The 27,395-nt window shown below is 43.6% G+C and overlaps 3 protein-coding genes and 1 pseudogene across 7 annotated transcripts in view; 2 read left to right on the forward strand and 2 right to left on the reverse strand.

Moving 5' to 3' along the window:
* SEC22C (SEC22 homolog C, vesicle trafficking protein) overlaps positions 1 to 25,238 on the reverse strand; it is a 50,596-nt gene extending 25,358 nt beyond the window's left edge. For 2 of the 4 annotated variants that reach the window (XM_045798144.2, XM_087870128.1), the window contains exon 1: positions 5,544 to 5,687. The gene's annotated coding sequence lies outside the window, so the exon portion shown is untranslated. Of the gene's footprint in view, positions 1 to 5,543; positions 5,688 to 5,894; positions 6,006 to 25,116 lie in introns of those variants that run through there. The other 2 variants (XM_087870130.1, XM_087870129.1) reach the window with 2 other exon arrangements.
* On the forward strand, positions 11,214 to 14,197 carry SS18L2 (SS18 like 2). Its single transcript, XM_045798143.2, has 3 exons — positions 11,214 to 11,397; positions 11,659 to 11,735; positions 13,648 to 14,197. The coding sequence occupies exons 1-3, from the start codon at positions 11,329 to 11,331 to the stop codon at positions 13,733 to 13,735; spliced, it is 234 nt and encodes a 77-aa protein (XP_045654099.1). The 5' UTR covers positions 11,214 to 11,328; the 3' UTR covers positions 13,736 to 14,197.
* On the reverse strand, positions 18,955 to 20,693 carry LOC123792768 (Y-box-binding protein 1 pseudogene; annotated as a pseudogene).
* A 100-nt stretch (positions 25,239 to 25,338) lies between the features above and the next one.
* Positions 25,339 to 27,395, forward strand: part of NKTR (natural killer cell triggering receptor) — a 54,650-nt gene continuing 52,593 nt past the window's right edge. For both annotated transcript variants that reach the window (XM_087870123.1, XM_045798140.2), the window contains exons 1-2: positions 25,339 to 25,494; positions 25,679 to 25,759. In XM_087870123.1, the coding sequence (XP_087726249.1) occupies positions 25,702 to 25,759 (58 nt within the window). In that variant the 5' untranslated portion in view covers positions 25,339 to 25,494; positions 25,679 to 25,701. The remainder of the gene's footprint in view (positions 25,495 to 25,678; positions 25,760 to 27,395) is intronic.

The following is a 27,395-nucleotide window of genomic DNA, read 5'->3' on the forward strand; positions in this document are numbered from 1 at the left end:
GGGAAATTTATAGCACCAAAGGCTAATATTAGAAAAATAATAAGGGAATACTATAAACAACTCTATACCCATAAATCTGACAATGTAGATGAAACAGTCAATTCCTCAATAAGCACTAACTACCATAATTCACCCAATATGAAATAGATAATTTAAATAATCTTATAACCAAATTTCCTAGTAAGAAATTTTTATTTGTAATTTTAAAACTTCTGAAATCTCCAAGCCCAGATGGTTTCACTGGAGGATTCTACTAAAAATGTAAAAAATGTAAAAAAACAATTAACACCAATTCTGCACAATCTCTTCCAAAAAATAAAAGAAGAGGAAACAATTCCAAATTCTTTTTATGAAGCTAATATTACCCTGATGTTAAACCCAGAAAACTATAGACCAATAATCCTCATGAACTTGCATGTGAAAATCCTTAACAAAATATTAGCAATTTTGCAATTGCTATATTGCCAGAATTCAGCAATATAATAAAAAGAATTAGACCTATAACGAAGTGAGGATGCAAGGCTGGCTTAACATAGTAAAATCAATCACTATAATCCATTATATTTACAGGCTAAAAAAAATCACACAATAATATCAATTAATATAGAAAGGGCATCTGACAAAATTCAACACCCCTTCATGATAAAACCTTCAGCAAAATAGGAATAGAGGTGAACTTCCTCAACTACGTGAAGAACATCTACAAAAAGCCTATAGCTAACATCATATTTAATGGTTAAAGGCTGAATGCTTTCCCTCTAAATTCAGGAATGATGATGTCTGCACTCACAGCTACTATTAAACACATTACTGGAAGTTCTACCCAGTGCAATAAGGCAAGAAACAGAAATAAAAGGCACACAGATACAAAAGGAAGAAACAAACCTACTCCTATTTGCAGATGACATAACAATCTACAGGAAAAATCCTGAGGAGCCTCCCAAAACACCTCCGAGAACTAATGAATTCGAAAAGGTTGCAAGACATAAGATCAGCATACAAAAGTCAACTGTATTTCTATAAACTACCAGAACACATAGAAACCAAAATTAAAAACAAAATACCATTTAAAATCACACCAAAAAAATCTCAATGAAGATATAATTTTTAAAATAAAATACTTAGGTATAAATGTAACAAAACATCTACAGGGCTTCTATGCTGAAAACTACAAAACATTGCTGAAAGAAATCAAAGAAGTCTTAAATAAATGAGCAAAGATAAGACTATGTTAGAATTTATGTGGGAAGGAAAAGAAACTAAAATAGCTAAAACAATTTTGAAAAAAATAAAGTGGAAGAAACCATGCTATCCTATCTCAACACTTATTATATAGCTATACTAGTCAAGACTGTGTGGTATTGGCAGAGGAACAGACACAAAGATCAATAGAACAGAATAGAGAACGCAGAAATAGACCTACAGAAGTACAGCCAAATGATTTTTGACAACGGTGCAAAAGCAATTCAATGGAAGGAGGATAGTTTTTTCAATAGTTGGTGCTGAACCAACGGATATCTATAGGGGGGGAAATGTCTTGACCTAAACCTCACACCTTACATAAAAATCAATTCAAAATGTATCAAATGTAAATCTAAAAAGTAAAACTATAAAAATGGAAGAAAATACAAGAGGATATCTTCAGGACTTGGGGAAGGGTTCTTAGACATGATACCAAAAGCATAATCCACAAAAGAAAAATCAGTAAACTGGATTTCATCAAAATTAAAAATAATCAATCTGCAAAAGCTCATGTGAAAAGGATGAAAGGACAATCCAGAGACTGGGAGAAAATATTTTGTAAACCACATATCTGATATATAGATACAACTAGAATTTATAAAGAACTCTCAAAACTCAACAGTAAAAAAAAAAAAAATCCAGTTAGAAAATGGGCGAAGTACATGAACAGACATTTCACCAAAAAAAATACATGGATGGCAAATAAGCACATGAAAAGATGTTCAGTATCACTAGCAACTAAGGGAAAAGTGACTTAAGATCACAATGAGATAACACTACATACCTATGAGAACAGCTAAAATTTTTTTAAGTGAAAATATCAAATGCTGGCAAGGCATGCATAGGAACTGGATCTCTCAATTTTGCTGGTAAGGCTATAAAATGGTAGAGTCACTCAGGGAAGTAGTTTGGCAGTGTTTTTTTAAAAACTAAACATGTGGGTGCCTGGGTGGCTCAGTCAGGTCATGATCTCAGTGTCCTGGGACTGAGCCTTGCACTGGGCTCCTTGCTTAGCGGGGAGCCTGCTGCTCCCTCTCCTCCCTGCTCGTGCTCTCTCACTATCTCTCCCTCTCCCCCCCCTCACAAATAAATAAAATCTTTTAAAAAATAAAAATATATAAAAATAAACATGCAATTAACATATGATCTATCAATCACACTCCTGGGCATTTATCTCAGAGAAATGAAAATTTATGTCCACACAAAAACCTATGTACAATTATAACAGCTAAGAACTGGAAACAACCAATATCCTACAAATAGTGAATGGTTAAATAAAACAGTACTTTCGTATCATGGAATACTATGCAGCAGTAAAAAGAAAGGAACTACTGAACCTCAAAACAACTTGGATGGATCTCAAAAGCACTGTGTTGAAAAAAAAAACTCCAATCTCAAAAGGTCATGTACCATAGGAATCCTTTTATGTAACATTCTCAAAATGACAAAGTTACAAAGAAGGAGAAATGATTCGTGGCTGCCAAGGGTTAGGGATGGTGGGGAGGAGGGGAATGGGTGTGATTAGAAAGGAGAACAAAAGGAAGATGGTAAAATGGCACAGAACTATATACACTTTATATCAATATGTTAATTTCCTGGATTTGATATTATACTATCCTTATTAGGTAAGATGTAACCAACGGGGGAAACTAGGTAAAGGGTATATGGGACCTCTCTGTACTATCTTTGCAACTTCCTGTAATTATTTTTAAATAAAATTTGAAGAAAAAAGTATTAACTGAAGGTCTTTATACCACTTACTTAAATAATGCTCCTATCTGCTTTTTATGTTTAAGTGTCACTTTTGACTATCTCTATAAGTAGACTGATAATCTTTTCTGCTAATTAACTGTAGTTTCAATGATTTATGCTTGAACGTTGAAAAACATGTTTTATAGCTAGCAGCTCCGCAACCACATGACATTTCCAAACTGGAAGGTGCTCTAATCTCAGAATTAATTAAAATAAAAGCTGTTTGCAGATAACTAGTATTCGGTTTAAAAAACAAGAAGTAGTGGTATAAATCTGGAAAATCATGCCACAATTATAGAAAAAAATATATTATCAATTATACAAGGACAAAAGCACCCTCAGAGTTCTTCCACAGAGACCCTAGTCTGTCTTCCAGGTCTTCCCAGCTCCTTCTACAGGCCAGTAGGCCCCATAACCTGACACCATGTCTGGCACACATGAAGAAGGCCTCAGTAAAAACTGCTAAGACAATGAATGAATGACCTAAGAGCTGCCTTATTTTTGCCCACTGAGACAAGAAATGCGGGTCTGCAGATCTTGCCAGATTCTGATCTATATTTTGAGCACCGTTCCACAATAAATTTCTACTTGGAGAGAAAAAAACATTTATATAAATAGATTTTTTTTTAAGTAGAAACTGACTTAGTCATCAAATATACAGCACCCAAGTTACTATTAGGCTTTATAAAAATTGTATCTTAATCTGCCTCCCCCATTTCCTAAATCCTCTTCTCAGCATCTATTTATAAACTGCTCATGTCATAGATTATCCCTATTCTACCAGCAAAGACTTTGTGCCTAGCTGGAGGCCACCCTTGTTCCCACTGGTTTTTTCCTCCCCCCTTACACTTAGACCTCTGCCAAATCCCTACCACATATACTCCTCCCCCTCCTCCCTCCAAAAGAGAGAGAGAAAGAAAACGTGAGAGAAAAACAGCATTAAATGACCAGGCCATGACCAAGCCTTGCAAAAGAGTAACATAAACAAGCAAAACAAGTTTCATTTGGCACTCAAATACACAAACAAGTCTTCACCATAAGGCATATTACCTACTCCTCGAATATACAATACAGAAAACAATATTGAGTTATGTCACCCTTACTGAATTCATCTTCAGCCACAAGACTTGAGAACTGGTTACCCAATTTGTAGATCACTCAGGATCCTTTGTTCCCTGTTGCTTGAGGATAGTGTTGGTGGGAGAGGGGGTTGAGGTCAACTCTTTGATAGCTAAGAAGAGTAGAGGACTGAACTTGATAGCAGCTAATATTAAATGCGAGGCACTGTGCTAGGAACTTATAAACTTACAATGTTGTTTAATGCTCATAACTATCTATGAGGTAGACATAATCTACAAGGGACACGTGGGAAAACCGTAGCCCCAAAGGCATAAGTGATAGAGCCAGGATTCAAATCCAAACTTCCCTTACTCAAAATATTCACAAGCCTATGTAACCTTTTCACTTTATTCTGCCTCTCTAAATCCAATCTTTGGGATTACAGCTACTCTATTTCTCCTAGAGCCTTACTACTTAACTAATCAGAGACCTGTTAATAGAAGGAACAGAGGGCTAGGGTTCCACTTGTTACAATTACTCCTTACTCATTGTGTTACTTTGAATAAGTCAGTTTTCCTCTCTGACCATCAATCACCTTTTGGATGCAGCTGGTTTGAGGCTCCTTCTAAGAATAAAACTTTCCGACTCCAAGATGTCCTCTGTGTTGTCAACACAAATACTTGGACCTATAACAACTATCGTCTAAAATGTATTTTCCAGAGCAAACTCTATTATATCAACTTATTTCTATTTACCAAATCAAACCACTTTCAATTATTTACATTTTAATTTTCCTAAAATTACCTTTATCAGGATGAATTCCTTTGTAAATTTTAATTAAGATTACTTTATCCAACAGTCTGAGCCTTATTTTTTTTGTTCTGACCATGTAACAAATTTCACCAATTACTTTTCGCCACTGGGAATATTCTTCTGTGGCTCCGATTTCTAAAAACCTAATTTTCCCCCAAGTGCTTTATTCCTCTGGCTCTGGAAGTTCAGATGTAAGCGTATAGTGGACACAAATGTACATCACCTTCCAAACCTGATGTTCGGAAAAGCTGGTCCAATGCACCCAGTATTTGGTAACCCAAGTCGTATAATTTCGGCATGCTAAGGAAAGTTTGCTATTAAAGTTAAACAGCACTCTGACAGGGTCTTCGTGGATAATCAAGGAAACGATCGCCCCCTCTCTCATTTGGACACACCCCTTCTCCTCCCACTGGGAGCAGCGCTCGACGCGCATCTGTCAGATTAGGGTTCCTGCAGGCGCGCGCCTCGGTTGTCCCCGAGTCCGCAGAGCAGCCGGGGGAAGAAAGGGGGACAGATGACTCCGGGAAACCCCACGAAGCCGGGTGGGGCTAAGCCGGGCCTGAGGGCGGGGCGGGCCCGGGGCCGCCTCCATCTCCAGGCCCGCCCTGCGCCACACCCGACCCCGCCTGCTTTCGGCTAACGGGCCGCGGCGCCCGCCTCCGCCCGCGAGCCCTCACCTCGCCCCGACGGCGGCCTCCGGGAGTCAGCGCCCGCCCGTCGCGCCGCCTCGCCGCCGTACCACCCGCCGCCTCCTCGGCAACCTCGGCCCACCGGGCGGACCCGGCCCAGGTCACTGGCGGCCCAGGCGCAGGTAGGCGATGGTACGCATGCGCAAGTCTTGAATTCCCCATTCGCTGCTGCTAAGCGACACCCGCACCCGAACCGACCAATCCTGGAGCGATTTCCCCGCCCGGTCCCGGAGGAGTACTGAATGAACGGGTTCTTAAAGGGCTGCGACCCAAATGTAGAGGGGGGTGTGGCAGGGGCGCTCGCGCCTCCCAATTTAATTCCCGTCTCCTGGCTCTCACCCGCGTGGGTTTGATGTCCAAGCCTGTGATTCCCACGTCCGGAGGTGCCAGGAGACTTCTCGGTCTAAGCTCGATTCCTGCCCGGGTTGAGAACACAACTGACGTGCGGAGGCAGGGAGGTTCCTCGTAACTGCGCGACACGCCCCAGCCGTGGGTTCCGCTGTCTGCGCCCCTGGGCGGGAAGCCCGAGATAGACAAACCAAAGAGCACGCCTCCTGCCACCCTGGATGAGGTGCTAAAGTCCGACCCCGGAGGGACACACTCCAGTCTGGGGATGGAAGCACTCAGAGATATCACAGATGGATGGCCCAATGCAGGGAAACAGAATTCGTCTTTATTTTTCGTCCACCAAATTTTGAGCACCTGCTGTGTGCTGGACACTATGCCAGGCACTGGGGACACAACGAGGAACTCCTGACACTAAAAACTATGTTAAGAGAGGGCAGAGTGAGAGCACCCATCAAACAATTAAACAATTACTCACAGGTGCTCAAATACAAACTATGTGCCCTTCAGAGAGGAACAAGGTTTTTCAGAGAAGTTACAGGAGCTTCTGGTCTGAACTTGGGGGTCCGAGGAGGCTTCCTTGAGAATGTGACACCAGCTGACTAGTAGCTAACTAGGCAAAGAGGGAGAGGAGAGTGATTCAGACAGAGGGTGGAGTATGTATAAAGAACAGGAAGGCAGCAGGTCTCCTTGGAGGGATGAAAAGAAATGGGGTAGTACATGAGAAGCTAGTGTTTAAGCGGCACATAATTTCAGTTGCAGAAGATGAAAAAGTTCTGAAAAATGAATAGTGGTGATGGCTGCACAACAATGTAAAATTTTAAATGTCACAAAACTGCACATTTAAAAATGTTTAAAATGGGGGCACCTGTGTGGCTCAGTTGGTTAAGCATCTGCCTTCAGCTTAGGTCATGATCCTGGCGTCTTGGGATCAAGCCCAGGGTAGGGCTCCCTGCCCCAGCGGGAAGTCTGCCTCTCCCTCTGCCCCTCCCTCCTGTTCGTGCTCTCTCTCACTCACTCTCAAATAAATAAATAAAGTCTTTAAAAGAATAAAAATAAAATCTTTAATAAATAAATAAAAATAAAAATGGTTGAAATGGTAAATTTTATGTTATGTATATTTTGCCACCCCCCCCAAATAACTCAGAGTTTAGAGAGTAAGGAATAGGGTGAGAGCCACTAGAAAGAACTAAGACCATGTAGGATCTTGTAGGCTATGGTAGAAAGTTTAGGATGGTGGAAAACTGATCACATTTGCATTTTGTAAAATCACTGGCTGCTGTAGTTAAGATCAAAATTAAGAAGGCTCATGGAAGCTCTGATAGGACTATCTGCGAAGCCAATGCAGCCATCTGGGCATGAAAGGATGGAGCTGAAGCTTGGGCTTGGACTGGAGCGATGGTGAGGAGAAAGAGAACCGGGAAGTCTGAAGAGACACATAGGAGCAGAAGCAACAAGACTTGGTGATGATCTGGATGTGAAACGGTGACAAAGTAGCTTCAAGGATAATGCCACGGTTTAGCCTGGAGTGAATGGTAGATAGTAGAGGGATTCATAGATATAGAGAACACTGGAAGAGGATCTGATTTTGGAACGAAGAATGATCACTAGTTCCATCTTAGATGAACTGAATTTGAGGCACCTTTTGAGATTTCTGGTTGGGATGTCAATGTAGGCAGTCGAATATACAATGTATACATGAATATACATTCCATGTACCAGTCTGGGCTGGACACAGACTTTTGAAAGTCATCACCACATGGGTGGAAATTGAAGTAGGCCTTACATAGCCAGAGAAAAATTACAACATGAAAACAGAAGAGAATTATGACGGAGTCCAAGACGACCTCCAGGGAGCCCCGCCTCCTGGTATTCACACCCTTGTATAGTCCCCTCCTGCACTGAGTCAGGGTTGGCCTGTGTGACGAATGATCATGAGTCTAGGTCATAAAAGGCACAATGGATAAAATCAATGAGATTTGATTGGTAAAGAAGATTGGAACCCCTTCACTGTATGTGCCAGGAAAGAGGCCAGGATTCCCTCTCAAAGTGCATTCACAAGTGAATGAAAACAGGTTCTTCTCACCACAAGTCATGAAAACAAGGCTCTGGCTTGGATGGGGAAGGAAAAATTGGCGCCAGACCCACAAAAACCCAGAGCTTTTGAATGTATAGCCTTAGGCTCTTAGAACCTGCAATGCGAATGCTTTATAATAGGGCTTTGTACTTTCTGACTGGTACAGCTAGTGTGGCTCAGTGTGGCTCAGGCACCACGGTGGGTTGAGCTACAGAAGTGAGACGTGGCACCTGAAGTACTAGCCCTCCTGTCCAATCACTGGTCATTCTGACCCCAGAGGGTGTCTCTTCCAAGCTTCTTCATCCCTGCACTTCCAGGGTCACACCCTGGACTGCTGTATCACTGCGCAGAAGAGCTCCACGTCCGAAGTTGTAAATGCAGACACCTGATCTCTGACTGTCCCTGGGCTGTTCCCAGAAGTCTGCCCACAGTTCTCTGGCCTGCAGAAGCCTCCAGTCCACTTGGCCTTCTACTTTGTTCTGCGTATCACCTCTCTCCAATCTTGATTTCCTTCCCCAGCAGCTGAAAGTCCAAGGTCTATCACTTCCAACACCTTCTTCCCAATATGCTTACCTCCACTGTGTGGTTCTTCTTCTGACACCTGTCTGGCAGCACTTCAACTCTGGGGAAAAAAATCCAATTTTCTGGCTTCTCTAAATCTGTTCCTGAGCTAGAAGTGCTGCTGGGAAAAAAATCTTACAACCACACAGATCAGTGCTATGTGTTTACATAGCCCACCTCTACCAGGTCCTCAGCACTGTCCAGCACTCCTATGTTTGCCTCTCTCTAATTCTCCCCAACACCAACCTCAAAATCACCTGCATGATCCCCAGATCCTCCACTCTTCAACATCCCCCTCACTCTCCCAGGTGCCTCCTTCACTGAGAAAAGAGCAACCATTAAAGTGATAGCCCTCAGCTCCCACCAACTTCTGTCCCTCCAACTACCACCTTCGTTCCCTTTTCCCCTTTACAGCCAAACTTCTTGGGGAAAGTGGCCTGCTCTAAAGATTCCATTTGCTTCACCTTTCCTGTATTTCACTGTCCCTGGCAATTCTCACTGCTGCCTCGACACATCACTGAAATTTCCTTCATTAAGGACATCAAAGATCTAGTCTCTACCTCGATTGACCTTTCAACAGCCTTTGTAATTGCTGTCTTATCTTGCTTTCTCAGTCACTCTTATTTCTTATATGACTCCCCCCCCAACTCCTGGATTTCCTCTTATATCTCTAGTCTCCCCAACCCCCATTCTCCTTTGTACTTTCTTTTCCTTGGCCATGAGAACTGGTATTCACATCCTTGTATAGTCACTCTTCTTGGGCAGCTTTATCCTTTCCATGGTTCCAGTCAGTTTCTACAAGTGATGCTTCTCAAAGCTTAGATCACCAACCCAGCCCTTGACCCTGAGTTCCAGACCCAAATAGCCAGCCACAAACTTCTACATCTCCACATGACATCACCTCGCACGCACATGTCCACGGCTGACTTTATCATTCTTACTTCCAGTCAGTTTCTCCTTCACTATTCCCTGTCTCTATAAATGACATCACCAGTCTCTCAGTTGCCTAAGCCCGGACACCAGAAGTCATCCTTAATTACCCCTCTCTCCCTCCACCATTAATTCCCTAAGGCCCGCCAACTCAACTCCTTTCAAACGCAGATTTCTTTTTTCACTGCTCCCACCATTTTTGGCCTGCACACCTGCAGCAAATAGCCCTCTCCATGTTTTGTTTTTTCTTGTCTGGCTGCCCTACCTTTCACCACATTATAGCCAGGAAAACTCTAAAATGCATCTCTGACCTCATTTCTCTTTTGCCTAAAACCATCTATGGCTCTGACTATTCCTAGGGGAGAGTCCAGGCTCTGGATATCTGTCACTTGGGTAACTTCTACTTCCTCTTCATACAGAAACATCTGGACTCCTGGAGGGCTTTCTCTGTATGCTGGACCAGGTTGGTCCCCTGCGCCTGCCCCAGCTTAACACCATCTCTGTTATTGTCATTCCTCATTTGTCTAAACAACAACAGAGCTGCATAGGACTAAGCAAGGCCTGCACTCTGCTGATGGTTCCTTCTCTGCCCACTCTGTTTTCTGCAGAACCTCTGGGGACTTTCCCTGGGGAGGGAGCCTGGTTTGTGGTTACTAGTACAGGCTCGGGAAGCAGGAAGCCCTGCAGGTGTGTTGCCCCACTTTTCTCACTGGGTTTACCCCTCTGTGAAATGGGATGAAAGCTGACTCCTCCCAGGATTGAATAAGGGGACTATGGAGGGAGAGCCCAGCAAAAGCAGATGAGACTGCTCTGGATCGGGGCACCACGCAGGGAAATGAAGCTCTATGAGGCAGAATTGCCCCAGACCCCTTTTGAGTAAAGTCTTCCAAGATCTTTCTCCCAAATGATGTGACTACTGCTCACTCTGTGCTGCAGGGAAAACCAACCTTGTTCCCATGTCCATAATGGGTGGGCTGAACAAGAGAGAAGTCAACCACTTCTGAGTTTCAGGGGTTGCCAGCTGTAACTCTTTGGCTCAGGTGGGTGGGCCCCACTTCCTTCTTTCATCTTGCAGCGACCCACTTCTGCAGTATGGTGCGTGGGCAGTAGTTAAGAACAAGGGTTCTAAAGCCATACTGCCTGTGGACAGATACCGACCGGCTTTGCCCGTAGTAGCTGTGAGATCTTAGGCAGGTTACTTCACCTGTTTTCTCGTCTGCAAAATGGAGAAAATAATAGTGCTTTTTAGGGCTGTAAGCCTAATAAGCATCATTACCACCCAAAGTAAAAATAGGCACATGTGCGAGTTTCTCCCTCAGCAAAGAGTAAAGCTAACACCAGTGTTTTCCGAGGCCCTGCAGGGCTTGGCTTGGCAGAGGCGAAGGCTAGGGTTCACGCTCCAGACGCATATCTGGAGGCACCAGAGTGATGTCGAAAGAGGGAGGAGTGGACTTGGAGCCAGAAATCTGGTTTCCGGCCACGATTCCCTTGTGACCCTGGGCAAGGTACTCCCGCAGACAGAGGGGACACAGTGCCTAAGAGGCGAGGAGCTGACGCCGGGCCCCGCCCCCGAGGCTAGCCCTCCAGACTGCGCAAATGCAAAGGAGGGGCAAACAACTCCGAGCCCCAGGGGCGGGGCCGAGGCCGACGCTCTGAGCATCGCTTTCGCGCGCCCAATCAGAAATGACGTTCCGCCGGCTCAGTCAACGGGAGGACCCAATCAACGTCGAGAGCGTGGGTCCCGCCTATCGTAGTTCCCTGTTGCGGCCGTAGTGCGTCTGGAGCTGAGCAGGTTGGCTCCGGTCTGGATGCGCCGGGGTCCGCAGGGCCCGAGGCCGGGGTCCAACCTGGCTTCCCGGGATGTCGGTGGCCTTCGTACCGGACTGGCTGAAAGGAAAGGCGGAAGTCAATCAGGAGACGATCCAGCGGGTGAGCGCTAACTCGGGCAGAGAGACGTTCCTTAGTTGAGATCCCAAGGGGTGAGGGTGCGGCAAGCTTCCTGGAATGAGCGGCACCCCAGCTCAGGCTTGTAGTGTGCGCGGTGGATGACTTGCAGGGGTATGAAGTGAGATGGGAACGAAGTTGGCAAAGGCACCGGGGCAGGACAGCCCCGCACTGGAGAGAGTTTGGGGGCAGTGTTCCCGGCTGTCCCGATGACGCGCTGCACTGACCCCTTCTCTGGTGTTTCAGCTCTTGGAGGAGAATGACCAGCTCATCCGCTGTATCGTGGAGTATCAGAACAAAGGCCGGGCGAATGAGTGCGTCCAGTAAGTACCCGCCCCACCCCCCGACTTTTGAGTGTAGGGTGAAACCAGTGTGGTGAGACAGCAGCTGTCCTGAACTAGGAGTCTTGGGTGCTTGATCCCTGGTGAGGCTCAGAGAGGTTACTTACCTGCCCAAGACTACGCAGACAGCACATTGTGAAGCCTGGCGTCAGACGTGGCACCCTCTTCAAAATTTGAATTATGCTCATTGTAAACCTCCTTCACATAGACAGGTCTGCTGACAACAGGGATGCGGAAGGGAGCACATGGAAAACTAGTCTCAGGAGGTGCGAGCTCTGGCCCCTTTCCCCTCATGGATCCCCAGCTTATCCTTTTTCTGAGTGGGTCAGACCATCAGACTGCTAAGTTCCTTTCTTTCTTGATTTCTTTCCTCTCTCTCTCTCTTTCTCTTTTCCTTTCTTCCTCTCTTTCTTTCTTCTCTCTCTCCATGCCCAGCATGGAGCCCAACAGGGTGTCTTGAACTCACCACCCTGAGATCAAGATCAAGACCTGAGCTGAGCTGAAGACACTGAGCCGCCCAGGCGCCCCGCCACCTTCATTTTCTAACTTGCAGTCAGTTCTGTAATGCACACAGGGACCAATAAAAGACTTCCAAGTTAGGCCAAAGGCAAATTCTGCACAGTAATTGAATGTGCTCTCAAGCTATATACCAAAATTAGAGAAAATAGTCTCTTTTCTAAATGTACTCCAGGAATTATGCTCCATTTCTTATAGAAAAATACATTATTTCATTCTTACTGAAGACATCTCTAAGAAAACCATGCTTTTCCCATCCCCTAAAAAAATCACCTATGGTTCCTCACTGAATAGCTCAATGAAATAGTAGAGATACCCATCTTTGGGTAAGTCTTTACATTTGGTTCTGCCATCTGGTAATTTGCTTTTTTGCAGTTTATAGTAAACTCTCATTTTTCTATATGGAAAATAGTTGCAAAACATTCCTTTTGGTGTAGTGATTCTCAGCCTATGGGTAAGAAAGTTATCAAAATTTCTTGGTGGGCTTTTCCACATTGCATGGGTCATGCTTCCTGCCCACCCCCCCAGTCTGCTGTGTCTTCCTGGGTCGAGAATTTTACCCCTTGATTGAGAATCACTACTATAGTAAGCTCATATTGATACCACAGAAGTGCCTTGTCCCTTCTTTAACTTTGTTCCACAAATATTTTTTAATTACTACTGAGTACCAGGCACTGTTTCAGCGACTGGGGAATCAGTACCAAAACCAGCTCTGCTTTTTATCAAATCAGGTACCAGCTCTGTTCTTATGGACTTTACATTCTAGAGTCTAGAATCTAGAGGGAGGAAATCATACAGTTAGGCATGTAATAGTACGTGCTTTGAGTAAGAGTAAAACAGGCTAATTGTTGGGAAGGGGTGCTCTTTTACACTGCAGCCAGAACTCAGTGAGCAAAGGGAAGGTGGTAGGAGCTGAGGTCAGAGAGATAACTAGAGGCCCCAGTCGTATAGAGCCTTGTAAGCCACCAGAAGGGCTAGAAGGGCTCAGCTTTACTCAGAATGAGATGGGAGCCTTTGGGGGGTTTTAATCATAGGTATGGCAAGCCTTGCCTTAAACTGCACAATAATCACTTAAGTTACTATGTGAGGACTAGAGTAGGAGTGCAAAGGTAAAGCAGGGAGACCAGTTAGGACAATGGTCCAATACAATAGTCTAAGCAAGGATAGTGGCCTGACCCAGAGAGGTAGTGATGAAAGTGATAAGTGAGAACAGATGGATTCTAGATAGATTTTCATTGGTGTTAAACAAGGAGGTTGGTGATGCTGAACCATCCAATCAATAGATGTGCCATTCCAGGAGTGGGTAAATTCCTTTCCAGTCTTTTGTTCATGTTCAGCAAAACAAAGCCTCTAATTTTTGCCTCTTTTTCACGCATAGGTACCAGCATGTGTTACACAGAAATCTCATTTATTTGGCTACCATCGCAGATGCCAACCCAACCAATGCTTCAAAGGCAATGGAATAATCTTTCAGTTGGCTGTCATGAGGAGTAATTGAGTGTAATCCATGTCCAAGAAGTAAAGACAGGATCTCTACCAACCCAACTGCTTAAAACATGACTGAACCTTCCGTGGCTCTTTTTAAAATGTAAAAATGTGAAGAAAGCTACTAAATGAACTGTATTCTCAGTGTAAATATCTATTTTAATAATTAAGCAGATTAAGTTGACTCCAGATGTCCTCTTTCCTGAAATAGGCATATTTGGGTAACAGAGATATCATGGGCATCTTCAATTCTACCTTTTCAGTTTCAACATAAAGAGGAAACTGAGCAGGTGGTGGGCAACCAACAGAAATTGGCGAGACTCCTAACTGCGGCCCTGCGGAATGGATGTGTAACTCTGTGCTCCCTCCTACCAGTTTGTAGTTGTGGACCTCATTATTCTTTTCAGGTTGCTTTGAAATAAAGCTTGCCTTTCCACAAAACACTCATATTGAGGTATAGAGAGTTTCATATGGTAAGTGTTCCATTTGGCCTTCCGGAAAAACTAAGGACTTAAAAATATAAGTAACAACACCATTATCATTGTTAACAAAGTCAATAGTAATTCTTAGTTATTACTTAATATCACCTAATAATATCTTTTCAAATACTTTTTAAAAATACCTTCTTCCTCCTATCTTTTTAAGGTTCTTGGCTGGGGCTCTATCCCAAAAGACAGATTAACAAAAGAAAGTTTTATGTGACATGGGAGCCCTTCATAAAAAAATAAAGACCCAAAGAAACAATTAAACCTGAGTATTTTTATATGGGATTTGATGAAAAGTGGAAAGCTGTGGAAAACTGAGAAGACAGAAGGGTATCAGCTAAGTGTAGTAAATTGGGGAAACTTAGCATGGCCTTGTCATTCAAATTCTCAGTGTCCCTCCATTGTAAGAGATAAGGATGCTCCTTTCTTCTGGGTATCGGGAGGGCACCTCTCACATGAGGGTCTCATGACCTGCTTCATGGGAGGTCAGAGAGTCCTTCCAGCATCTGCCATTTCTCAGATTCTTCGGCTTGAAATATTCAGTAAGGCAAAGTACCCTATTTTGGAGCAGCAGCCCTGTCAATTATAGAATGTCTTTTTGTTATTTGTCTAACTCAGGATCCAAACAAGATTCATACGCTGCATTGTGCTGATGTCCCCTAAGTCTCTGTAAAAAGTATTTAGCAGTTCCCCTTGTTCTTTGCCCTTTGTTGGAAAAACTAGGTCATTTGCCCTAAAATTTCTCATATTCTGGATTCGCCTAGTGTATCCCTATGGTGTCATTAAATATGTCCTACTGTTGCCCACTTTTACTATAAACTGGTAGATCTAGAGGCTCATCCAGACTCAGATTCTAATATTTTTGCAAGTATACATCAGGAGGTAAGAGGTACTTGCTTTTCGCATCACATCAGAAATGACCTGATTTGATTTATTAATCAGGTACCCAATAGCCTTCTGCTTAAATTATGATCTACCTAGTTTTGATCCATTGTTTCATTAGGGATTGCATACTGGTGAGTTCCTATTTTATCATCCCTTCTGCCTTTATTAGCTTTGCTCAATAAAGAACTTTCCCTCTTTGAGGCTTATCTGTAAAATAAGGCAAGGAGATTTTCCTAAGTGAACCTAAAATTAGAACATCCAGTGCCTGGATCCTTTTGTAGGAATCAAGGGTTGCAACCCAGAGAGACTATAATGTGTAAATAGTGAAGCGAGACCTCATTTTGAATCCCAGCTCAATTGCAACTTCTGAGAGCTCTTGTTTCCCTATAAAATGAGGATAATGAAAGTAGTATCTGCCTCCTGAGGCTGTGAGACTGAGATACTGTGGCTGAGAGCTGGCCACGAAGTAAACACTCAATGTGTGTGTTAATGTGTGCTCTGATGTGTTGTTATCTGAGGGCTCTGGCCCTTTCGGGCCCTTCTCAAGTTTGGGAAGAAGCCTGTTCTTTGTTCCCTCACCCTTTCTTCCATCCTTAGGGTTCTAGCCTTTTAATAGACCCCCCCATTCATGGGGTTGGTGCCCATACTGTATGCCAAGTGGGCTGCTCATGGGCCTGACCTGGTCTGCAGATATGATGGGCACTATGCAATGTTTTTAGTTTTGAATTAGTTGCTAACATTTAGAGAGGATTTCCCATTAAACCTGGATTTCTAGCAATGCTGGGCCTGCAGGTCCACATGGCAACCATCAGCTGGAGTTGGATGGCAGCTGTCTCCCTTTACTAGGCAGCTTGACTTGTTTACATATGAGAGCTGGAATGAGAGCACCAGCTGATGTTTCAGTTTGGGTATCACCTAAAACAAGCCCGAGACAAGGCCTTGGGTGCTGTTTATTTGGGAGATGATCTCAGGAAGTAGGAATAAGGCCATGAGGAGAGTGAGACAGAGAAAAAGCCACTAAATGGGTGCGTTACCAAGGTCACTGCTATAGACAATAAGGGCCCAATCCAGGGTGGGGGGACCATCTCCAAAGCATACAAATCTCCCAGAAGTGTCCGCCAGAGTTGGGGTTGCCTACAGGGGAGTTAGCTCTCCTGGACTAATAAGCAGCCTTTGTAGCCAAGTCGGCCCTAGATGTCAGAGGAGGAAGAAAGTAAAAAGCTGCATGGCAGCCCCTGAGATGGGCTTCTGCCAGAACAAGGTGAGTCTGACCTTGTAGGAACTGTCTCCTACTGGCAAGGTAGGCGAGGGTCTGTGACAGAGCATCAGAGGTTTCAATGTGTGGGCTCTGAGCAAGCCAGTAGAGCCTATAGCAGTCAAGTGTAGCAGGGGCAATAGCCTTGAAGACAAAGTCCAGTTCTCCCTCAGAGGGAAGGAGTTTGTGACCTGCTGGGTTCCCCCCCCCCTTTGTCTCTTGGAAGGTATTTCAGTCCACGTTTAGAAGACTGAAGCAGGGCAAATCACAAGCCTCTGGAAATGGCCAAGGCTATTTAAGCCACAGTTTATCCTATTCTCCAGAGGGCCCTTTTCTGGGGAGATACACCAGAGAAGCCGGGGCAGGCCAGTTAGCTGTCTTATGTGCCCCAGCTTACCTCTACCTGTCTGCTTTCAGAGACAGCCTGAGGCACAAATATCTGCCATCCCTCTTAAAGGACCCAGAAATCAATATAGTAGTGAAAGGTGATTTAAAAAGATAAAGACCAAACCTGACCAGAATGTATTAACCGCTGTCTCTTCTCAGACGACTTCCTGCTTCAAGATTAAGCCTCTACTCAGCCTGTCTGCCCTTTTCCAACTCTCAGGGTCAGGCTGATCTCCCACCAGCCTACACAGGGCCTGGGCCTTTCTCTGGGGTTTCCAAGCCTGCTTCCCAGGATTTGCAACTGTGGTGACACTTCTGTCATTATCACATTCTCCTGAGATGAGGATATGGAACAAAGAAAGCAGATAATTTGAGGTTAGGTTTATTCCACAAAATGTGAAGCTATTTTTCCACTTCCTCATGAGGGTTTTTGACATCCCAGTCTGACTTTGGGGGACCCCAAGTAACAATATGGCTAGGGAGGAAAGGACGTTCAGTGCTATCTCATGCTATTGAACCTCTGTAATAAACTTCTGTTACTAAGGTGATCCTGAGTATATTTCTTAAGCTGGATACATAGTATCTTCATTTTGTTGTTACTCTACCTCACACATAATATGGTTTTGATTCCATTTTAATAAAAGCAATTTTAATTAATTAATGTTACCTCTTTTCCCAGTGAAAATCCTACAGATTCTTCTGGAATCTAGATGTTCTGTTCAGTCCCTGGGGCCTTTCTTTCTTTCCTAAATCTTTTTAATAAGAGTCTAGGGTCCAAACGGAGGTTGTTTTCATTTGTTTGTGATTCAAAAAATATTTATTGATCCGCTAGTATGTGCTGACAGTACTGCAGTGGGGAAGCCAGATAATGACACTGCTCTCATGGAAACTTTATTCTTATATAAAGAAGATAACAGAGTATAAATAACCTGTATTTATGGGGGAGACAGGCAATACAATATAAACAATCAAGGAAAGCTTTACATGGTAATAAGTGCTGTGCAGAGAATTACAACAGGGTCATGTGCTGGAGAGTGTCTGGGTGGCTACTTTCAATTATGGAATCAGGAATGACCCGGGGAGGTAACACTGCAGCTGAGATACGAATAACAAGGAAACTGACACGTGACCAACACGGAACCTAGCCGTGCAGGCAGAAGCAAGAGCTATGCAAAGACCTTTCATTCCAACTGTTTTCTCTCTCCCTCTCTCTCTCTCTCTCTCGTCCACTTATAGAGCAGTATTCGCCTATGTGGTCATCAACTCAATTATACCATGAGCTCTCATTTGACCAGGCCTTGTGCTGGGCTCTACAGTAAGGAAAATAGAGGAGAAGGGGCCCTGGGCCCTGCTTTCAGGTAGTTCCTCATAAGCCTGGCAAGACAAAAGAGACCCACACCCAGGCATGGACCAGGGTACTAAGCAGGACCAAGGATGCTGAGAAATTGTCCAGATATTGAAGCTGCAGGTATTCCAAGTGGAAATTATCAAGTGCTTATATATCATAGAAAAAGCCTATGCTTTTCAATTCCTGAGCACTCTTTTGTCTGCAAACAAAAAACTGCCAGTTGCAGCAGCAGCTTTCAGCATCCTACTCATTCCTCGAACTTCACTCCTTTAATTGTGCTGCAACGGACTCCCAACAGTCCATAGCCATATCTCTATCCTGAGACTTTTTTCTAAAACTGAAGTCTGCCTTGCCCAGGCATAGCAGACCAGAAGAACCTAGGGATTACCAAGCTGGAACAGTTCTCAACTAATGACTACTGGTAGATGGAGTATTGACATCCCAGCTCCCTCACCCCTCCAAAGGGACAATTCCAAGATGTTTCTTCTTCTGTACTGGTTGCCAGTTCCCCATCAGAGTTAAGCTCTAATCACCAATATGGTAGCTGGCTTAATAGCACACACTTTACTGCCTATCTTCCTTGTTCACTTCTCTACCATCTAGATGGAGTTTCCTAGGGCCACTTCTCAAATAAGCAACTTGGGGCTCAAACCATTGTCTGAGAGTCTTCTTCTGAGAGAAACAACCAAGGCACCAGTTGTTTAATGCCATACCCTTGATGGGTAGACCCAGATGGACTGGCTAGGCAAATGTAGCTTCCATTAGCACCACAGCAGATGAAAAATGTTTACCAAAACCCAATCTACTTGTAAAAACTAGGGTCTAGAAAAAGCATCAGAGCCAAGGAGTCAGAATTTAGAGCTTGAAATCAGAGAACAAGCTGATCAACACAGAGTAAGGAACCTGACAAGAAGTGCTTGTTGAAGTGAGTTTTTCATATGAATTTGATGGCATCCAAGCTCCCCGCTAAAAAGGATGAAGCATTAGATATTTGTGAAAACACAATCATTCTTTAAAAAAAGTTAGTGGGGAAAAAAGCTACTTGCCTAAAAGGCCAAAATATGGGTACAGTATCCACAATTAATGTGACTTCTTAGACTTTTTTTTTTTTAAGAATTAAGGTGACTTCTTAGACTTTTTTTAAAATTTAAGATCTTTATTAACAGGTGCTTGCTGTTTATTGACTTTTTTGAAAAAATCAAGTTGTAACCAAATTTGTATTACAAGTTAAAAATGAGGTTCTTAAAAATCTCAACTTGACCAGATATGAAACAATTAAAAAACCTTTAAAGGTGTATTGAGAAAAAACAGGCTTTAAAAAAAAAAAAACAACATGTTTGTCATTACCAAAAAGAGATGTCTTTAGGTAACAATAATAAAAATCCCATGCTGCATAGATAATGTGGATAGTTCTATTTATCTGGTCAATGGGCAAAAAGCAAGCACTTAAGATCTTCAGCTCCAATCTTCTGCTCATTTCTTGTTGCTGGAATTTCATCTTTTCTTCGTGTTGGATGACTAAACCAGATGATGGTAGAGATAGTAAGCCAGCGTTTACTCAGCCCAGCCCTGCTCAGCCTTGGGAGCCCACGAATTCTCAGCTGGTAGATTGGCTGCTTTTGTCTCTTTGCCATCTTGTGGTTTAGGGTTTTCTGGGGGTCTGCGTCTGTAATTGAAGTTGCGGCGGTACCGACATTGAGGTGGCTGCTGACCTTGGGTCTCATCGCCTTGATTTTCCTTATTTTCCCCATTGCCATCCTCTCTAGGCTGTCGTTGGCCAGGAGGCCCCCTGCAGAATCATGGTCTATAACCCCGATACATATTGTCTCACTGGTCTGCCTTGTTCTCCTGCACCCTGGTTGTCAGCACCTTCTATTCACTTCACTTCTCCCTGCACAGGAGAATTGGAATACTGTGGTTGTCGCCCATAGGGTCTCCCCATGTAGTAAGGTGGCGTCGCCCTCGGTAGGGCTAGTGCTGTTGGGCCTGGCCTTCGGGAGCACTTTCCGATCCCTCGTTTTTCTCCCTGCTCTCACTATTCTGCTAATTCTGCGGGGAATTGCGTGGTGGACCCCCGCGATGTGGATAGCGTCGATAATGGTTACGGTGGGCTGCATATTTAGTGCCTTACACTGGAACTCCACCAGGGCCTGTCGCATTTGCTGCCTCCACACCCTTTTCTCCTTCAACAACATCAAACTCCACAGTCTCTCCATCTTCCTGGGGTAGGTACTTCCTGGGGTTATTCCTTATGGAAGTCTGGTGTACAAACACATCTTCCTTGGGGTCATTCCTGTTGATGAAACCATATTCCTTTCTTACATTGAACCATTTTACTGGTCCCAAAACCTTCATTGCGAAGACATTCTTGTCCCCGATGGCAGGTGCCGTGGATGTGAGACCCCCGGGCCACCGCCCGTGGTGCCTGGCATGGTGTAGGCAGCCCTGACGGCGGGGGCGGCGGGCAGCTGCTGGGTCTCGGCCTCGCTGCTCACCGTTGCAGTGACGGTGATTGGGGCCGGATACGGCAGCTGCAGCTCCTCCAGGGGTGTGATGGCAACTAGGCCAGTGGTGGGGGTTCAGGGCTCTCTGGGGTTCATTCTTCACTCCCAATGGAGTGCGACTTCTTAGGCTTCTTAGTTGGCAGCCATTGCCTCAGGGGCCATCTCTGTGCTGCCATACCCCCATCCTTCTCTGGGTTACTAGCCCCACCCCAAGCTGATCAGTCACGGTACCTGCCCACTACTGTGGCCATCAAGACTTATGGGCGTATGAACCTCATCATGTCAATCAGATCTCTCTCTGGACTTTTTCTCACTGGTGCTGGCAGGAAAAGTGCTTTCCCCTCAGACTTCCAGGGTATAAGGATGTATGCTTGGAGCTGCTATGGCCATGTCCCCTGACCCTCATGGAGAAAGCCCATCTGCTCTTGACTAATATCATGAGAATGTTATTCTATCAAAATACACATTTTTTCTGTAAAATGAAATAGTCTACTCCTTATTTTCCACAAAAAAAGAAATCTAGGATTTAAAAAAATGTGTTTTCAGACTTTCAGTATAGATTCTGTTATCAAATTCTGATAATATTTGTTGCTGTGTTGTAGGTTGTAAGATTACCTCCAGGTTTGATGATTGGCTAGGACTCACAGGACTCAGCATATAATTGTACTCCTCACAGCTATGATTTATTACAGCAAAAGAATACAACGCAAATCAGCAAAGGGAAAAGGCATATGTGGTAAAGCCCAGAGGAAACCAGGTTCAAACCTCCCCCTCCCAATGGAGTCACACAGTATGAGCTTAATTCCTCCAGGGATGAATCCTAACATGTGAGAAATGTCTACCAGGGAGGTTCATTAGAGACTCAGTGCCCAAAGCTTTTACTGGGGGATGGTCACATACGTATGCATCCTCTGCCTAATACATACCAAATTTCCAGATTCCCAGAAGGAAAGCAGGTGTTCAGCATAAACCATATTGTTTGCTCAAATAGTTTAGGCAGAGTGAAGCACTCTAATCATTTAACTGAAATTTTCTGTAAGTATAGGAAATTGATTACCATACAGGTTCCCAGATTCCACCCACAGGCCAACATTTCAAGCAGGTCTATCTTTAGAAAGATAGGTCTTAGACCTATTCTTTTCTGCACAATTTCCCATTTAAGATATAGGATATCCTTTTATTTAAAAAATGGTGTAAGCAAATAAGGTAGAATCGCACATGTATCTTCTCATTAGATTCCTCTTCTCTCCTTTTTTACTTTTTTTGTCCTTTCCCTAAGTTACACAAATGTAAAAGTTAATTTGGTAGAGATCCCTGCTTGAGGCTAAACTGCTATTACAGAGGATATACTGAAAGAGCTGAGATGCAATACATAGATAACCAATACACCATATATTGGGATAATCATATGCCTTTTCTTTAATCTGTTAATATGGTGAATTATAGGAATAGATTCTCTGATGCTGAACCATCTTTGCATTCCTGAATTAAAGGCAACTAGGTCATGAACATTTTGGGGCTTAAAAGCTGCTAAACTCCATTTCCTAATATTTTATTTGGATTTTTAAATCCATGTTTATAATGAGATTGGTCTATAACTTTCTTGCCCTATTTTTGTTTGGTATTGGTATTACAAGATAAGTTAGGTAGCTGTCTTTATCCATTTTCTAAAATATTTTGATTGAGAAAAGATTATTGATCCTTAAGGGTCTGGTAAAATGTGCCTATGAAACAATGTGGAACTTGTGTTTTTGGAAAGGAAGACTATGTTTGTTCTTACTGGTTTTATTATGAGTAATTTCAAAAAAATATAAAAGTAGAGAACAGAGCTCAAAAATCCCCATATACCTCTCATCTAGATGCAATAATTATCAAGATTTTGCCACATTTGTTTCACTTATTATATCTAAAAAACTAAGAACATTTTCTTGCATAACCAAAATTTCATTAGCTTTATCTTCATTATAGATATCTAACAAAATTCAGTATATTTCCTTGATTTCACCTAATATCTGCATTATCAAATTTCCTATTTGGTTATGTCAAAATGTCCTTCACAGTTGTTTGGAAGGAGATTAGGGATTATTAATTCAATTTCTTGAATGGTTGCTAGTTTATTCAGGCCTTCTATTTCTTTGAGTCAATTTTGGTAATTTCTATTTTCTAGAAAATTATGTTTCATCTAAATTTCCCCATTAGTACTCCTGATTAGTTTTGCCAGAGCCCTATCCATTGAAGTGCCAACTACTGGTGTAATCCCACTCTAAAAGGCTTAACACCCAGAATCATTACCTGAAAATTCCTACTACTAAGGGCTCTCAAAATTAAGCCTGAGTTTGTAAACTGCTTGGATATTAATTTTCTACTACTCTTGTGATGAGGAAGTATCAGTACTTTTGGTGGATGCTAGGCCTAGGCCTGCCTTGTCCCAGTAGTTTCTTCACCTTAACCACAGACCAAATAGCATACCTTATCCTCAAGTCATCTGAAATATTCAACTCACAGGACAGAATAAAAGAATTCTGAGCAAGGAGGGAACCTAGAAGGTATTTCCTCCTGCTTATTTTACAGATGAAGAAACTGAACTCCAGGATCAAAGTGATTTGTCCTACAACATATGATCAGTGGCAGGAAAGAAACTTTAGTGGAGTGTTAAGATAAAAATGAATTTCAGGAGATTTTTTCCACTTCTAGGTATATGCCCAAAGGAACTGAAAGCAGGATCTCAAAGAGGTATTTGTACACTCGTCTTCAAAGCAGCATTATTCACAATAGCCAAATGATGGATACAACCCAAGTGCCCATCTGCTGATGAATGGATAAAGAAATTATGTTATATTTATACAATGGAGTATTATTTAGCCTTAGAAGAAAGAAGGAAATCCTCCAATATGTGAGAACATTGATGAAACTTGAGAACATTATGGTAAGTGAAACAAGTCAGTCACCGAAGGACACATAATTCCATGATTCCATTTAATATGTGGTAACTAAAACGGTCAAACTTACAGAAGCAAAGAATAAAAGAGTGGTTGCCAGGGGATGGGAAGAGGGGGACAGTAGTTGCTATAAATGGTTATAAAATTTCACTTATGCAAGATGAATAAATTCTAGAAATCTGCTGTACAACATGTGCCTATTGATAACAATACCATATTGTACACTTGAAACTCTGTTAAGGCTGGGGGTGGGGGGCTGGGTGGCTCATTGGGTTGAGCGTCCAACTCTTGATTTTGGCTCAGGTCATGATCTTGGGGTTGTGGGATCCAGCCCCCAGCCCTGTGCCAGGCTCCCCACTCAGCTAGGAGTCTGCTTGTCTTTCTCCCTCTGCTCCTCCCCCGACTTACAAGCTCGCTCTCAAATAAATAAATAAATAAATAAATAAATAAAATCTTACAATCTGTTAAGAGGGTAGATCTCATGTAAAGTGTTCTTACCACAACAAACTTTAAAAAAAAAAAAGGTAGAGTGGTTGCCTGAGGCTGGGTAGAGAGAATGCAGAATTACTGCTTAATGGATACAGAATTCCAGTTTTCCAAGATGAAAAATGTTCTGTGGCTAGATGGTGGTGATGATTGCATAACAATGTGAATATACTTACTGCCTCTGAACTGTACACTTAAAAAGAGTTAAATGATAGTTTTGTCAGTGTATTTTACGGCTTTAAGAAAATAACTTAAAAACAAAGACAGTTTGGCCCTAGCATAAAGATACACGTAACAGTTAACAAAATAGAGTCCAGAAACAGAACTACACAAAGCCAAGGTAATTCAACTGACAAAAGGCAGGGTTGTTTTTTTTTTAACAAACGGTAATGGAAATACTCTGTTTCCATAGGGAAAAAACAAAAAAACAAAAACAAAAACAACGAGCCGCAACCTCTACCTGACACAATGAAAAATTCCAATAGATCTTAGACTTACAGGTAAAAGTTCTAGAAGAAAACACAGGAGAAAATCTTCAGGAGTTTGAGGTAAGCAGAGATTTCTTAGCACAGAAAAAGCACAAACCATATGAGAAAAGTGATCAAGTAACTTCACTAAAATTAAAAACTGCTTTGTACAAACCACCATCAAAACAACGAAACGACCCAGCTCAGGAGAAAACACTCGGAATTACATATAACAAAAGATTTGTATTTAGAACATTCACGTATCACCTTTTTAACAAAACAGTTGCACTCGGAACTCCCGCATTCAATAAGACGAACACAAATAAAACATGTGCAAAGGTCTTGAACTGGCTCTTCACAAAAGATGAATGGCCATGAACAAAGACTATCCCTGCGACGCTGGCACCGAAGAAGGAACCGACGCACAACTAAGGCCTCTGAAGTGAAACATAACAGGAGGAGAGTGTCATAACTACGCCTTGCGACAAGGAAAACAGGCCAAAAGATCCGTCCATTCACTAAACCTCGACTTCATTTCTCACAGCTTGCTCGCAGGTGCAGACAACACGGAAGCAACGCGACCCAGGAAAACGCGCAGACACTCACGGATCTTGAGGGAGGACGAGCGGAAATAACGCAGGCGTGATCAGGGCTCCCAGATTGGGCGACTGACTCTAACGGCGGGAAGGGAGGGGGGAAGGGGCGGGGCAAAAAATGACTAGCTCAGGTATAGGAGCGTCGGGATAGAAGCTCCTCGGGAGCTCCCAGACACGCCTACCTGCGCGCGCACCCTTCGGTTAAACACCCCCTTCGAGCCTGTGCTCTCGCGGTATTTGTCCCGACTCTCGCGGGGTTTAGCGTGGCACGGGGAGGCCGGCCCGGGGGAGGGGGTGGTGGTCGTTAGTGGCGTTGGGCTCTGGCCGCCGCGGTGGCAGCGCCTTCTCCTCCGCTCACGGAGAGCTGCTCAGGCTGGAGGCCAACCAGGTGAAGAGCTCGTCCTTACGTGTGTGCGCCTTGCTTGGGAGTCGGGAGGCCAGGGCTGGAGGGAACCCGGGCTCGGCCTCCCGTGGTGTCGCGACAGGCCGGCGCGAGGCGACCGTGGCGCGGGCTCCGCCCCAGCCCCAGCCCTAGCTCCCGCCCTGACCGCTTTCCTCCCCCTTTCTCCTAGCTCTTGCCGCCGCCTCGGTCGCAATGGGGGCGCAGGACCGGCCGCAGTGCCACTTCGACATCGAGATCAACCGGGAGCCGGGTGAGCCGGATACTGGGCTCCTGCGGGGGCCTGGACAATCCTTGGGGAAGGGGAGGGGTCTCCCCTCGTCAACCCTCCCCCAAGCCTTTTTGGGAGCGGGTAGGCGCAGTCAGCGCTACCTTTACTCCTGAGCGAAAATCGGTGCAGAGTGGCCCGGATCCACCACTCCCACCCCACTCAGAGTCCGGGCCTCGCCCTCCGAAGCCCCTTGCGGGGACACTCAGGCCTTGCAGTCCTGTACTGAGTGTTCGTACCATCCCTGGCGCCAAGGAAAGGGGTGCAGTCTGTCTCGGACTTTTTCTCTCTCTGTGTCTCTAAGGGGGCAAACACTCCAATTCCTATTTCTGGTATTTTTCTCTGCTGTGAGTTTTGGATTCGTATATTCTATATTTCCTGATTCTTGTATATCAGTAGGTTAACTCCCACTTCTATTTTTCCTTAAGTATCTTTAGAGGGAATTTCTTGGTTCGTGGAAAAATGACTTAGTGAAAGTCTTGCGTTGGTAAAGGGGAGTATACTGTACCAACAGAGACTTGCAGCACGCATGCATTTAGCATTAATGCTTCGTCTTTAGGGAATCCAGCCGTTCGTTAGTATATATTATTGAAAATAAAATATTTTCTTCTAAAGGGTAGTTCTTTCATTCTAAGTAGCAGAGTCTGCCGGGTTCCGAACTGTTTTCTTAGCCTTTTTTTTTTTTTTTAATCTGTGGCAGAAGTTTTAGTTGGAAACGTATATGCAGTCTTTGTGTAGCATCTTGTTCAGCAGATTCTTATTGAGAGCCTGTTACTGTTCAAGACTCTAGGGATATAGCAATGAATAAAACAAAGGACTCTCTTCCTTGTAGTTTGTATTCTATTGGGGGAAGGCAGACCATAAACAAGGGGGAAAAATACAGTGGCTTATAGTAGGGGTACTGCTTTAATATGTTGGTCAGAAAAGGCTGTTTTGAGATGACGGTTACGCAGACATCTGAAGGAGATGGGGAGGTAAGCCATCGTAGAAATCTTTGAGGAGCACTCCTGGAGAAGGAAGTTAGTACAAAGGGGCTGAGGAGGGAGTGTGCTTTGGTGTTTGAAGAACTGCCAGAAGCCCAGGGTGGAGTAGAGGAGGGATGAGAGTGGCCGGAAATAGCTATAGACCATAGTAAGGACTTTTGACCTTGCGAGATAAGATATTGAAGTGTTTTGAGCAAAGGACTGTTGCGATCTTAGAACTATTGTGCATTCTCTGTTTTTAGTATTTTGAGCCCTAATGGATCCTAATCCTTACTCTATAGTGAGTCCATGCTTCAGATAAGAGGGCTTATGTTTTTTTAAGAATTCAAAATAGGAAATTGAACATAATAAAAAAATAAAAAATAAAGCTATTTCCCACTGTCAAAAAAAAATTAACAGCAGACTCATGAAAAGTATAAGTAAAATAAACAAAGGTTCTGTAGCCATGTAAAGTACTCCTTTCCTAGTACATGTTCATATCCTAGATGTGCAAATAACCTTTGTTATGAAAAATCTCCAGAATATGTTTGTTAAATATTAAACGAACTTAAGTCCCCAGCATTCAAGGTAATTCATTATAATGCCATTCTGATAGAAGTGACTAACACTCTTAAAACACTGAATCATACAAGGAATCC

This window comes from Ursus americanus, chromosome 20 (assembly GCF_024610735.1).
Source record: "Ursus americanus isolate L20-20 chromosome 20, mUrsAme1.1.p, whole genome shotgun sequence".
In the NCBI taxonomy this organism is placed as follows: Eukaryota; Metazoa; Chordata; class Mammalia; order Carnivora; family Ursidae; genus Ursus; species Ursus americanus.

What these genes read in the sequence shown, in the direction of transcription:
- SS18L2 (XM_045798143.2), top strand. Translation starts at nt 11,329, where the DNA reads ATGTCGGTGGCCTTCGTACCGGACTGGCTGAAAGGAAAGGCGGAAGTC. An exon ending in ATCAGGAGACGATCCAGCGG is followed by an intron (nt 11,398 to 11,658) that starts GTGAGCGCTAAC and finishes CTGGTGTTTCAG; the next exon opens with CTCTTGGAGGAGAATGACCA. An exon ending in CGGGCGAATGAGTGCGTCCA is followed by an intron (nt 11,736 to 13,647) that starts GTAAGTACCCGC and finishes TTTCACGCATAG; the next exon opens with GTACCAGCATGTGTTACACA.